General features: G+C 43.2%; 1 protein-coding gene across 3 annotated transcripts in view; it reads right to left on the minus strand.

Annotated features, from left to right (window-relative positions):
• Positions 1-1,698: 1,698 nt before the first annotated feature.
• LOC138966643 (metalloprotease TIKI1-like) overlaps positions 1,699-15,194 on the minus strand; it is a 123,923-nt gene continuing 110,427 nt past the window's right edge. For 2 of the 3 annotated variants that reach the window (XM_070338936.1, XM_070338935.1), the window contains exons 5-12: positions 9,771-9,917; positions 8,153-8,327; positions 7,257-7,347; positions 6,598-6,717; positions 5,733-5,834; positions 4,584-4,688; positions 4,056-4,115; positions 1,699-3,771 (exon numbers count right to left, since the gene is read on the minus strand). In XM_070338936.1, coding sequence (XP_070195037.1) covers positions 3,525-3,771; positions 4,056-4,115; positions 4,584-4,688; positions 5,733-5,834; positions 6,598-6,717; positions 7,257-7,347; positions 8,153-8,327; positions 9,771-9,917 — 1,047 coding nt within the window. In that variant the 3' untranslated portion in view covers positions 1,699-3,524. The remainder of the gene's footprint in view (positions 3,772-4,055; positions 4,116-4,583; positions 4,689-5,732; positions 5,835-6,597; positions 6,718-7,256; positions 7,348-8,152; positions 8,328-9,770; positions 9,918-15,194) is intronic. The other variant, XM_070338937.1, reaches the window with a different exon arrangement.

Below are 15,194 nucleotides of genomic sequence, written 5' to 3' on the forward strand. Positions count from 1 at the left end.
AAAAGTTATTTTTTAACAGAAAGTATTATAAATAATTTTATAACCAAACAAGGTGTAAAACCTATGAATTAGCTGAAATATTGTTAAAATTCTACACAGAAATAAGGAGACAGTACAAAGAAAAAAACAAGCAAATCCCGCATTCACTCACAGCATCCTGACTCAAATGAAACAAAACTGTGACACTCACCAAATGATGTCTAGGTAATCCATATTGAATATAAGTCACATTTTCACAACAAAGTCCCAACTGTACACCTATGAACATTTCCAAAAGGATTAGGCTCCAGCCATCCATTGTTATCAGTGCTGCCACGCCCCCCTTGCAACTACACATTCGAAGATTCATGCAGTACCACCCTAACACGTGTAGTTTGCCGACTCATACTAGCAGCAACAACAGGACTGTTTCTTCCTCAATATCACTGCTATTATCGCTTTCTTGAGGCGAAAACAACACGTCGGAATCATGATCTACAGGGTCCTCAAGATCCAACATCCGGAGAATTTCCTCCCGTGACAAGGCTCGCCTTCGATTCATTTTTTTTCTCGAAAAAAACCGCACAAACCAGGCTAATTTTGCATATGGCGGAAGGGCACACCAAGTGTGTCAAGGGAAACAACTCAATTTACTGCAAGCTTCAAAAACCGGGAAGCAATCACGAGTCGTGTACCTTGTATGTCTAATACTAAAATAGTCACTTCCCGTCCGTGGGCGTTGCAGCGCTATTACTAATATAGTCACCTCCCGTCGCGAAAGTGTTAAGCAGTGGAGCAGATGTGTAGAGGATGAAGAAGACAGAACTGAATAGTTTTGAAAGTATGAAAGAGAGAGAGAGAGTGTGTTTGTGTGTGTGTGTGTGTGTGTGTGTGTGTGCGCGTGTGCAGTACTAGAAGGGACGTAAGTTAGTTGATGTACATATATATATGTATTTGGCTGCTACACTGTCATGATTTTCTTGAGGCTCCCTTGTTTAGGAGATGAAAGACCCAGAAAGACTGTAAATAAACGAAGGAAAATTCCCCAAGAATGAAAGAGAAAAGGATGTGTATTAGACAAGGAGAGCAATACAGATTGTAGAGATTGTCTTAAGCTGGAGCATTGGTCGCAGGGTGTTATGTGTTGAATTTGAGTTCTGTTCTGTTAGCGCTCGTCTGGGTGATCAGGTTCAGGCCTTCTCTGTGCTAAAAAGAGACTATGATCCTTTGTTTTGTGAGGCTATGTGTACTGAGCTATAAAAACTGGACCAAAACATAATGTGTTTGCTGATTTTATTGTCAAACTTGCTCAGTGTATGGATGTTGGTATACTTGTCTGTTTCATATTTTTATATCGGACAGTATAGCAAAAGTTGTTGAACTTGTGTTGAAAAATTGCTTTCATTCAGGAAAGAGTTGTGCATGAATTTGTTGGAAGAGCTTATGTAATGAGGTCATTTTGAATGAATCCCCAGTCAAAGATGTACATTTTGAGAGGACAAGTTCTCTGTACAAAATACACTTCATATTTTTGTATGTACTTATGACGGAAATTAAAGTGCTGTTGTAAAAATTTCACTCTCATATTTTAAAGTTGTGTAGAACTGTGCAGTGAGGAAGGTCAATGGAGCAGCCACATTATTCCATGTCAATGCTAAACAACAAGCAGACGAACAGACAGACAAACAAACAATTCAAATAATCAAAAAAACTGAGAAGAACTTTGACAATGAGTTTTATCTGAGTTGGTCCCTAAGTAAGAGACCTAGGTAACGATGACATAAATAACCAACATCTATACAAATGACATTCATAACAAGCAACAACAACAAAATGTCGCCTTTCAATGTATCTCAAACATTAAAATGTAGACTACATTGCAGCATTTTCCCTGAACTGACTAAAGTTCTGGAGGTAAACATTTATTTACAAATTTCTTTAAAACAACATGTTCGGTGTTTTCGCTTTATGTGGAACAAAATTAAGATAACTTTTGTGTCATTCTCTTGCTTAAGAAAAATCTCACATTTAATTACTCTTTTTTGTTTGTAAGAAGTGTAGTTTCCAAGTACTTGAATACACACTGTCTTGGTGAAGTTTATTATTAAAATAACAAGCCTACATCCCTGGTTAAACTGTAAATACTAGTACTTGCAAAGGGTACTCCAAATTTGTCTCTGCTCATAAATGGGATGTGAGAATGATAAAAGCCATGGTTATTTTTTACTACACAGGCTTGCATACAGATTTTGTGACTTCTAAACTAGCATCATGCGTTTACATTTAATGCTAAACGACACTCGAATAAAACTCCTCTGTACACCTAAAAAACACAAAGCAACAGAGATTATTTCTATAACAAACATTTACTAATGTCAAAGGATAAGTGTAGAAGTACAAGATTCAATATTTACAGCTTTTTTTAAGAGGTAGTCAAGATGCCCCGTGCATTTAGAGTCAATTTCTACACCACACTTCTGGGCAGAAGAAAACAACATGTAGACCTTTCTTTTGTAATCTCTTTCACTCCGTCTGCTTTTGTATGCGCAGGTACATCTCCTCACCTTTCTTACAGTGTGTGTATCGTATATTACAGCATTATCAATTATGTACAAAACATGTAGTTTTATATATTTTGTACATCATTAGGCTTTTTCTCTCTCTCACAAAACCTGACAATAACGACAATAGAATAAGGGATAAAGATTGAAAATTATCTTGATTCTATCCAGTGGTACCTGCGATGAAGGACGCCCTAGGGACCAGTCAAAAGTGTACCTACATTGTAGGTGTCCTTTCACGACAGGTACGTAGAGTTAAAAGACTATAGGACAACAGAAGGTGGCCATTACTGGGAGGTGTCCTCTCATCAGAGGTCTATTCTCACACCCCAGGTACCACTGTATAACCAGACACTGACAAAACAGTGACTCGTGTGCACATTTTCTACCTGAAAACTGAAAGTCTTTGGTTTTATCTTCACGTTTGTGACAACAAAAGTAAGCATGCAATAGCAAAGCACGTCTAAAGCATGGATTTCAGAAGTCGCTCTTAGTTCAGTGTTTCTACCCAGCATGTGCTACATGTAGCTACAAACAAGGCATTTGATGATGAATGGTTCCACGTCTTATAAAGGGGTTCGTACAAATTCTACTGCCCACTGTTTTCTTGCACATTGCAACAGAGCATATATAATGAGAAAAAGCAAGCAGATAAAATGTTCTACTTGACTCTTCTCAGCAATTTGTGGAACCTGAGGACACTCAAACAGCACTATCATGAAACAAAGCCTACAATACAACCAAGCCTAAAACTGGGAGTTGGGTACAAAAGAAAACAGCAGACGGATTAACCCTAAAATAATCGGTCATTGCAACAAGTCTTTACTATATATATACAGGCTTTTTTTAAAAAATCTTGCACAACAAACAGTACCCTGGGGCATACACAGAGGAAGGAAAAAAGTCTGTGTTGAGTTTGCCCAAATCCAAATGCATCACAAATTTCCGCCAGCAGCAACTATAGAAGGAGCCACCATTTGCTTTTTAGGAATGTCCACAGAGTAATACCACCACGATCCACGCGAGTGCCCAAAGTCTGGAAGTCCAGTGAAAGACGCCGTAACCATGGCGACAACTGGAAGAGGAGGTAGACAAGGTTGGTTTGCGTTGGTCGGAGCTGGATGACGTTCTCTTCCAGCCCTCTCCCACCAAGCGAACGAATCGCTCGCTGCCCGACCCCACAATACTGATGGAGGGCTCGTCTTGTGACTTCTGCTGCAGGAACCGCGGTCTGAAATGTGATGGTGACATTTGTTATTACTGTGCCTGTAACAGTTCTACTGCAGTGGAACCCCCCTTCTAAGACCCTCCAATTTAAGACTTACCCCTTTTTAAGACCTTGTTTTTTCAGACTTTCTGTTCATAACATGTGTAAATATACCCCCATTTTAAGATTCCCTTTTTTTTTCAAGACCTTATTTTCCCAGATTTTTTGAGGTCTTAAAAGGGGGGTTCCACTGTACCTGCAGAATGAATTTTGAGTTGTAAGTGATGGACATCGTTCACAAAACTTACTTCTTTTTGGCAACATGTGTTCCTTGGTGATCGACCTGATGTTCTTGATTCACCAATTTTCTTGAACAGACATTTGCACAATCTTTTTAAAGCTGGAAACCACACCCTAAAACTGAGACATACTGACACTGCTCACTAATCTGAACATTCTTTGAAACCAGAATTTCACAGAGTAACTCATGACATGAAATGTCCATTATCTTTTTATCTTTGTCACTACAGCGGACCCCCCCCCCCCCCCACCCTCTGATTTAAGAGAGAGAGAGACACTGACACTGACACTGACACTGACACAGTTTAATTGAATATGGGCCTACAGCCCCTTTCAATGGGGGAGAGAGAGAGAGAGAGAGTGATAGAGACAGACAGACAGACAGAGAGAGTGAGAGAGAAAGTAAGAGAGAGAGAGGGAGAGAGAGAACCTGATTAATCTTTCTATTTAAAAAAAAATGTATATAGAAGAAGAAGAAGACGCAGTTTAAAAGAAATCACTGATTATATGGTCTGCAGTCTTGAAAAGTTACATACCCTGAGGAATCCATTCGAACCCACAGGTCGTTGAAAGTGTTCTTCTTTCTGCCCCTGTGCTTTCCTTTTCTACGTTTGGATTTTTTGTCGGATTGTTTTTGATCCCTGAAACACAAAATCTAATTTGATGAAACCATAAGGGTGGTACATGTAGAAGCAAAGAGATCATGCACCAGTCATTGAGGGGGGCGATGCTTTACCACGTGCACTGGGAATGGGCTTTTTGGACGTAACGTGCATGGGAATGGGGAATTTCTCGTAGCGTGCACCGTGCACAGAGGTCCGGCGTGCACCGTGGATCACCGTGCATGGCACTTTTGGCCTCAACGTGCACGTGCACAGACCCCCCCATGGTGACCCTCGTCATTAGCAAGTGCGATATGAACCTGAAAGAATCACAAAAGAAAAAGATGCTAAATTCCTAGTGATAATTATGATCTATACTCGCAAGCACTGTGTCTGTGTGACAAGCAGAGTGTGTACAGTGGAACCCCCTTTTAAGACCTAAAAAATATATGAAAAAATCAGGTCTTAAAAAGGCGAGTCTTAAATTGGAGATAAATTTACAAAATTTATGAATGAAACAGCAGAAAAATCAAGGTCTACAAAAATGAGAGGAAGTCTTAAATTGAGGATGTTTTAGGGCGGGGATGTAGCTCAGTCGGTAGCGCGCTGGATTTGTATCCAGTTGGCCGCTGTCAGCGTGAGTTCGTCCCCACTCCGTTCGGCGAGAGATTTATTTCTCACAGTCAACTTTGTGTGCAGACTCTCCTCGGTGTCCGAACACCCCCGTGTGTACACGCAAGCACAAGACCAAGTGCGCACAAAAAAGATCCTGTAATCCATGTCAGAGTTCGGTGGGTTATAGAAACACGAAAAATACCCAGCATGCTTCCTCCGAAAACGGCGTATGGCTGCCTAAATGGCGGGGTAAAAAACGGTCATACATGTAAAATTCCACTCGTGCAAAAAAAACCAACGAGTGTACATGGGAGTTTCAGCCCACGAACGCAGAAGAAGAAGAAGAGGAAGTCTTAAAAGAGGGGATCTGCTGTGCTCAAAATGACAGTCATCTATTCATATCGTTTTGTCACATCTCTCTCTTACTAAAGCAGTAAGCTGAATTTTGTGCATGTTCTGCGGACTTACCCATCTCCCTCCAAACTGTTCCACAGGGCTTCTAAGCGGCGATGTCTTTTCTTAACACGGAACAATCCCTTCTTGCGACCACGTCTCTTGTGGTGGCGTATTCTGGAGAACCAAGAAACAAAACATTACTCATACACTTACACGCTACACAGTGAGCAAAAAATCCAGCGATTTATTTACTTCAGTCTCACAAGTCTCAGATTGCAGTGCTAGTAGTTATACCATGAATAGACCCTATCGGTATTCCAAGCTCTCGTAATCTCTCACAAACTTCAGAGCATAGCAAAGCATGCGGTACAGCGATCTCGTGCGAGCTGCACAAGCCAAGGTTCGAAGTTCTCGCGATGTTCAAAGTATAACAAAGAGCGTGTCTCGCGAGAGCTGCTCAGATACCGAAAAGGTCTATTAACCAGGTAAGACAGTTATGAAGATGTAAAGTTCCTGCTTCTGATTCTAAAACATCTGGATAATTACAAAATCACAACCAAGTGAGGCAGAGCACTATAATGACAAGATCTAACACAAACGAAGGGACGTAAGCTCTCAAAGTATAGACATCAAGAGTGAGAGTTATGTGAAGCCAGTCTCCTGGCACCTGCAAGAATAAGAAGCATTGAAATGAGCAAACGACTTTCAGTTTCATCCTCAAAAGGATTTTTGTTCCTTTCAATGCTTGTTATTCCACAGCTGCCAAGAGACTACTTATTCAGCGTAACTCTCACTTCCTGTTGTTGTCTACATATATATAGCAATTACATCCCTTTGTTTCTTAGATCCGGAAAATTCAATAATATTTTACTTTTCATAAACTACTGTGCATATCTCTCCGTACAAAAAAATGAGTAATTGATACCACGAGTCTTACTTTTTCTTGAAGAGATACTGGATATCTCCATAAATAACGTCAGACGGCAGAGGAAAGCCTGAAGTCAGGGTGGAGTCTGGTTTCCGCCTTCGTTTGGACTTCTTGTTATCTGATTGTATACTGCAACACAGGGAACAAGCACATGCTGATGAGCACAGCCTAGGAGGGTTTTGAGGCACAGTTCCTCACGGAGGTATAGGTTGTTTGGGACTGGTATGGTTATACTGACTAAGGTATACTTCCTCACTGAGGTATAGTTCCTCACTGAAGTAGAGTTACTAATTAAGGTATAGCTACTAACAGAGGTATAATTACTCACTGAGGCATATTTCACAACTATGGTAGAGATACTTACTGAAGCAAAGTTACTGAGGTATAGCTGTTCAGTGTAGTATACTTACTCACTGATGATGTGTTACTCACTGAGGTAGAGTTACTCACCAAGGTATAGGTTGTGTGGGACTGGTATGGTTCCTCACTGAGGCATATAGTTATTTACTGAGGTAGAGTTACATGTACTCACTGAGGTATAGTTACTCACTGAGGTATACTGAGTTACTCACGTAGGTAGAGTTACTCACCAAAGTATATGGTTCCTCACTGAGGCATAGTTACTCATGCCGGTAGAGTTATATCTTTACTGAGGTAGAGTTACTCACTGAGGTATAGGCTGGGTGGGACTGGTATGGTCCAGTTCCAGACCGAGCTTACGTAGTCTCTCCACCACTGTCCCTTCACCCAGAAAGTGACCTGCAAACACACACACATTTAAAAAAATGTAATCACCAATAACTGTAAAGGAACACTTCTTCACCCTGTCTACACGTTACGTGCGCTTTGTAGACGCTAGTTGAAAATACGTACAAACCTGAATGAGCCGTATACATGTATAGTCAATTACAAATGCATGCAAAGCTGTGTCATGCAAAAAGCTAGCAAAGCACTTTTATTTTCAAACTTCAGTTTAGCCTGGTTTGCCTTATAAAACTCTGAAAAATGAAATACCTAACTTCTGTTTCAATGGTGCCTACAATGAGAGGACTCATCCCAATAAAGGACACCTGTAGTGTCTTTGTCTATTATCCTGACCAAAATATACCTGCCAAGAAAGATCACCTGCATTGCAGGGACACTTTTGGTTAATCCCATTAAGGCGTCCTTCCAACGCAGGTTAAGCTGTAGTTGTAACATGAGTGACTGTTCCGTCTGTACTGTCCGCCTGTCCAAGAGTATGTCACACAAGGCTACACACTGGTTGAAGCAAGCTGTTCCTCCAAATGTCCTAATCTTTCTACCCTAACATTGACTAATCTTACCCGCCCCCCCCCCCCCCCCACACACACAACACAGACACAAACACACACACACACACACACACTGTCACACACACACACACACACACACACACACACACACACACACACACACACACACATTTGCCTCAACACATCATAACCAAAATGTACAGAAATACACCCTCGGTCGTTGCATGGGTAGGACTGGTCCCTGAATATTTTGTAAGGTTAGCTCCAGTCAGTGACACGCATGCACTCACCTGCCCCAAAAGCAAAGAAGAAGCTCTTGTCAGGGTATTCTTGGAGCAAGGCGTTTACCCGTTTGGCCATCCTCTCGTTACGCTTGTCGATGAGCTCCTGTTGAAAGTAATCATCTATCCTCCGTGCCGTCACTGCTTCCTCCACCGGCATGCTGCTGTTTAGCAGGTATGGTACCTGTACAATGCAGGTAGTAATCATGAGGTATTGATGGTGGAGGCTGTGGAAGAGAGAGAGAGAGAGAGAGAGAGAGAGAGAGAGAGAGAGAGAGAGAGAGCTCCTGTTGAAAGTAATCCACTGGCATGCTGCTGTTTAGCAGGTACGGTACCTGTGCAATGCAGGTAGTAATCAGTACAGGTGAGGTGTTGGTCGTGGGGAAGGGGGGGGGGGAGACTGTGGGAGAGAGAGAGAGAGAGTGTGTGTGTGTGTGTGTGTGTGTGTGTGTGTCCTTATACAATAGTCTATTTCTGCCTGTGTGTTAGCGAGTCAGTCAGTCCGGGAAGCCACGTCTTTATACACTGAAAACGGAGGTTAGTGTGCAATCATCTACCATTGTCAGGTCATCCTAAATTCCACACATTACTCGCCGCTATTGTTCAAGGAAACAGTGGAAATGCCAGTAGAGGCAGTGTTGACCTAATACAGAATTCCAGCACTTCAGTCTCCACCTTTCTGTTTTCTCAATCCACACAACAGCCGCTGTGATGCAAAGGTCAAACTAACGCCCCAGTGTTGTTGCTGGTCAATCCGACCACACTTGCGTCAATACTGTCCACTAGGGATGTGTTTTGCCTGTATTCTGTACAGTGGTACCTGTTGTGGCCGGGGAGAGAGCATCAATGGGACCTGCCCAAAGTGTCCCAACATTGCAGGTATACCTTTATGTCAATTATACGTTGGTGAAGCTATTAAAAAAAAAAGGGACAACGCAAGCTTCTTTAACATTACTGGGGGTAAAAACGCTGTTTATTTTTTTCTTCAAACCAGTGTCATGTGCCTGTGTAGGCACCCCCGGCTGTACGAAACTTCGAAACCACAATAACCTTTCCCTGATCCAGCCTGCACACACGCCCACCTACGCAATCGAGCTCCCTGACTGACCACAGGCCAGTCAGATTGCGTATTTGACACCCACTCGGTTTGATATGGTGTGACGTATGTTAGGATGACGTCACTATGTTCAAACACAGAGACTGATATATTTACCGATGCTGAATGATTCCCGAAAGAGTGACGAACGCATGTGTACAAAGTGACATACATGCTTATTTTGCTCTGCTTCATTCACATTTTATTTGATTCTTTTGCCCCAATTTCCTTACTAATTAGCACGATGGCATTCAGATGCTCGACCCTACCGGAAGTACTTTCAAAAATCTGTCAGTATTGATGACTGACATATGATTAGATGACGTACACACGTGACGTTTTTGTTCGGAGTGAGTACTTGTGCAGGATTGCTATTAAAAGATGATGGCATATTGAGGTCACCACAAGGACACAGTGAGTGACATACAGGTTTATTTTGTCTGGCGACGTCCAATAATATTATCAAAGTATAATATGCCAAAGTGACGTCATGTGTAAGTGTGACGTCACTATGCGTCCTAAGTGACGTACCTGTCTGGTATTGCTGGAGAGCATGACGCCATTGAGGTCCCCACAGTTGTAGTGACGAATGAGGTCCTTGGTCGTGAAGGGAGCGCGCTCTGTACCGGCACGAGTCACTTCGTGTTGCACGAGCGTCTGGTTCAGTGCGAACACCACCTGCAAACACACAGAGAAACATTTTGGGTTTAGGTTTTGACAAAGGACAGATTAATGATCTCAAAGACTTCTTAAAGGTACAAGCCTTTCGTTTATGCAATCATGTTAACCACCGCCACAGATATTGTCATGCTTTTACACAGTGAATCCTTCAACTGCAATGTATCTGAAAAAGCAACAGTCTGGCTGGTTCCTGTGCAGAGTGGGATTCTGCTGATGAATTTATTTCGAAAGTGACACCAATGTCAATCAGTCTAATGGAAAAATATCCCAGTCTGCACAGAGCCGCGGCACTCAGCCACGCTATTGATTTTTGGTACGTGTCCAAATAAAAGGATGTTCTTACAAATCTGTGGCATCAGCTGTTGATATGTACATTAAACCTCATAACAAGATGACACCGCAGTAAGACCCTACCTTGGAGAGATGTGTGGGTATGTGTGTGTGTGTGTGTGTGTGTGTGTGTGTGTGTGTGTGTGTGTGTGTGTGTGTGTGTGTGTGTGTGTGTGTGTGTGTGTGTGTGTGTGTGTGTGTGTGTGTGTGTGTGTGTGTGCAACAATGAAGTTAGATCCAGACTTTTCCCGCTACACCATATCAACTTTTCTCAACAAACAACACTCACCCGCAAGCTACTCAGTACTGACATTTCATTAAATCTCTACGTTGCTTATACTTTCACCCTCGCTTTGAAGTTAGCTGAAACAGAACAGAGGTTATCCCCCCCCCCCTCACACACACACAGCTAAACAGCCTGATATTCGGACCAAGTCGACCAATTCCAGAATTGTCGGGAAGGGAGGTAACCGCAGACAATGTTCCGCCAGCGGAGGGGAAAAAGATGGAATGACTGGACGCCAAAAGACCGGGCCGCTCCATCAGCTGGCCCCCAGAGGTCGGTGTTATCGTGGCAAGACATCTAAACATCCAATTCCTCAAAATGGACCAATTGTTTGGAGAAGTAACGGACTCCGAGGTCCGGCTAACTAAACTCACTTTCTTTTTACTTACTTTTTGTTCTTTCTTAACCCCCACTCCCAGCCCACCTTGCCTCTACCCCTCCAGCCCGGCGAGTCCTGCATTTCAGTAGTTTTTCCCCCTTTCTTCTGCCCAAGGGCTTCCCTTTTCGTTCCGAGTTCGTCCGACCCCACCCGTCCCCAGATTTATCCAAGCCAGGTTCTGCGTCAAGCAAGGGCCTTTTTGGCTCAGTATAAGGGCACTAAAGAAGCTCTCCCTCGCGTTCATGGCCTGCAGTATATCTGTACGTCGGCCGTGGGGACTCAGTGATGTACCTATATCAGAAGCCTTGGCCCGTGTAACCAGTTGGTACGAAATTCAAACCAATCAGGCTGCTAACGTCCAAAATCAAGACTTAAACTGAAAACAAGAAAGGTAATTTATTGAGTTAAAAAACCACTTTTGTCCGTGCCTTTTTTTTAATTTAGCTGACTGTCTGGGTGGTCATCTTTTGCAGTCCAGTCACTAGTACAGCGAAATCAGGGCCACGCATCACACGTCGATTGAGCAAACACAAAGCCTGTCTGCCTTGCACTCGGTGACTAAAGCTCCCTTCAGCTCTGCAAACAGAAAGACGGCCTCCTGTCCATTTCAAAATGTCTGCACAAGGCCATGCTCAGGGCCCTCGGGCAAAGTTACGGAAATGAGACCGCCGATTGGCCAGTTAGCGTCCCAGTTTGCTCACGTGACGTACACTGATTGGTCTACCAGTTTGCTCACGTGACTCAGCTGAATCGACATTGGTTGCTTCAAGATCTGATATGTACTACGCTCGCTTTTGGACGAAATGGAACAAAACTAGATAATAATTATAAGGTTTCAATTCATCGAGAAAGAGTGTTTTTGTTTTTTTAATTCTAACTATTAACTTTGAAAACCTATTTTTGAATGCCAGGCGACGAAACATGATGCGACCCGTATCCCTACCCGCCCTTTATCTTTATTAGACTTTGCCTCTTTTTTCTCACATATTTCCCGCTCACATGTTTGAAACATTGCCTCCCCAAGCATAATCTGGTTTCAGAGTAAAAAAAACCAAATTGTAGCTGGCTTCACGTGACAGTAAAAGCATGGAGACACATATCTTAATCTCAGTGAATGTGGGAAAACAACAGACGAGTGGAAACACCAAGAAGAACAGCAAGAACATCCCCCACTACTACAATCATCACTGATTTTTGTCTGAACCTCGAAAATCCATAATGTCTGTCTCATTCTCAACGCTCTATGAGTGACACACTAACGGACACACTGAAAACGGAAACTCAATCAAATTCGTCCTGCTGCCGACGATTGCCTTGGATTTGGAATATCACCCTGAGTGCTTGTTTTCATTGCAGGCACAATTTATCCTTTTTTCACGCCTTCGTTGATTTGCTCGGACTGGAATGCAGCCAAAAATGACAGAGTAAGTTTCCGCCATTTACCAATCTGATAAACGAAAACGGCCTGCATAAACCAGGAAGCCAAGGGAGAGAAATGAGATATTTCCCGTGAGATGAGCGGCGGAGATGTTTGTTGTGATTATGCCCCTTTACCCCAGCATCCAATTTCCTTGATTGTGTTGTTTGACAAAACACACAGCGGCACGTTATTTTTTGGGGGCTTGAAAGAGATAATAAACTAATATCAAGGAGGAAATGAACACGAGATCGTTTGTATGCACTTTGACTGAATTTTGTGAATTGTTTACGTAACTATGTGTTTTGCAGACGACTCCTTTTCCAGCCCGGTATATAGTGTGTGCATTCAGTTCCAACTCATCTCGTGGTGATTATAACGATAATGATGACAATGAGGTGACGAAGGAGAAAAGGCAGATCGTGACTCTCGGTTACCGCTACTGTTGCCTGTCATTTTTACCATGCACGCACACACGCACGCAGGCACGCACACACACACACTGACACACACACGCAGGCACGCACCGGCGCAGGCACGCACGCACACACGCACACACACACGCACACACACACACACACACACACACACACACACATGTTAAGTAAACAACTGACCCAAACAGTATTTACTCGTTGGCATAAGTTAAGGTGAAAAATACCAACTGTCTCCCACCTTCCTCCCCCATCCCCTTAGACAGGTGTAACACTGCCCCCCCCCATCTCTGAGAACTCCAAACAGGAACGCTTCCAGACCGGAAACAATCACTTTAGCCAGTCATCATGGTCGCCACAGACCTCTTGTCTTTTCTGCCTCCATTGCTTCTTCACAACTGTCACGCCGAACTCCAAGGCCTCGTGTTGTTGACCTGTGCTCTTTTCAGTTTTGACTGAGAGGTGCTTGCCAATTCTTGACAAATGGGATAAACCTTTGTAAGACTAAGTTCTTGAGAGATCTAGGGTGCTGAATCACAACTTGATTCAAGACCATCTAAGCTGCAGGAAAACGATCAGTTCTGGATAAATGGGGTGAACCTTTGAGAGACTAAGTTCTTGAGAGATCTAGGGTGCTCATTTACAGCTCTAAGCCATCAGAACTGGAGTAGAACGATCAGTTCTGGACACTGAAATGGGGTGAACCTTTGAGAGACAGAGTTCTTGAGAGATCTAGGGTGCTCATTTACAGCTCTAGACCACCAGCGGAGCTGCAGGAGAACGGCCAGTTCTGGACCTAGGATAGAGCCTGTGAATCCAGGACTTTTTGATAGCTGTTAAAATGAGTGGACACATGTGAAATAATATCCGGCCGTGTCATTTTGCTGACGAGAGATCCAATACCACCACCTATAAACTTTCTTCAAATATACAGGGACTTGAACGCGAGGTTCTCTTCGTCGAGTAGCCTATACTATTGTTGTCGATACTTTAGGGCTGAACACTTTCTTATTAGACTCGCGTGTGTAGTGATGTGTGTTTGTGTGTGTGTGTGTGTGTGTGTGTGTGTGTGTGTGTGTGTGTGTGAGAGAGAGAGAGAGAGAGAGAGAGAGAGAGAGAGAGAGAGAGACTGAGAGAAAGAGAGATAGGGAGGGGGGGGGGGGGGGGGCGGCGGCTGCTGTCTACATTCAATCCTCAGGCAAAGCATACCTACATACGGTGCAGGTATTTAATCGATAAAACAAAGCACTGAAAGGGGAGATCAAAGATGAACAGACATGTACTGTCTTTGGTAAAAAACAAAAAAAAAACCAACAACGCAAAAGCTACGGTAAAAAGAGGAAATGGTAATACTGCAAAAGACGGAATGAAGGATTACAAAGCAAGAAAAACAACGTAGCCGTCAAAACAAAGCGCAAGGGTGTGGGGGGTGAGGGGTTTGGGTGGGAGAGTGGGAGCTAGGGGTGGGGGGTGAGGGGTTTGGGTGGGAGAGTGGGAGCTAGGGGTGGGAGAGTGGGAGCTAGGGGTGGGAGGATAGACTAGGAAGGGCAGCGGACACTTATCGGTAAAACAAGGCAGCCAAAGACCGCCGGCCTCTCCTCATACAGCTGTTTCTTGGCGGCGAGATCAAAGGCAGTGTCTACCTGTCCGACTGGGAGGGTTGGCTGGTTCAGGTGTGTTTCCTCCCGACACTCTGTTTCCATTGACAGCCCCGGCACAGCGGGTCCCGCTGCTTTTCCTCCCAGACACCGACACCCTCCCCCTTGCTGCAGTTTTTTGATTCTCTTGTTTTTGCCGATACTGGTATGCACGGTGGCAGACTAGCACGGGAAGTGACTATTACAGATAACGCTGAATAGCAATTATGATTACAAACGTCAATGTAGAATTATCGATACATGTCTTGCAAGATAGTTACAACGAAGACTATGTGCTCACGCCACAATAGTGCTTGTATGCTGCTAGTATGAGTGAGAACTATAGTTCCAGTGATAATTTCTAAGATTATAGCCAACTATTTGGGGAGATAATAACTAATAAGGCTGTTTTTGGTGCAAGCATGCCATTGACAAAATAAGCCCAAAGTATTAATTACAAATAATACAACAATATGCGTAAATATCGCGGCAAGTTCAAATGATAAGTAAGACTTTCGGCGACAGAGAAGAGATCCAAAAGTATAACACGTGTAAAAGAAAGTGATGTCGGTAATTAGAGAGTGTTCTTTGTAATCATCAACAATAATTATACAAATCACTGTGTTCTCTATAGATCTACAAAAACGTGTCGCTCCGTTTTACTGATGGCATTCTGGCACCATACGTCTCAACTGTTATATATTCGAAATATGCGGCAAGTTATCGGCAATTCAGCAACGATCTTTTGTTATACCAGCACTAATAACAAAGGGTGCAGTGATATTTTGCAA

Source organism: Littorina saxatilis, linkage group LG5, assembly GCF_037325665.1.
Source record: "Littorina saxatilis isolate snail1 linkage group LG5, US_GU_Lsax_2.0, whole genome shotgun sequence".
Taxonomy (NCBI): Eukaryota; Metazoa; Mollusca; class Gastropoda; order Littorinimorpha; family Littorinidae; genus Littorina; species Littorina saxatilis.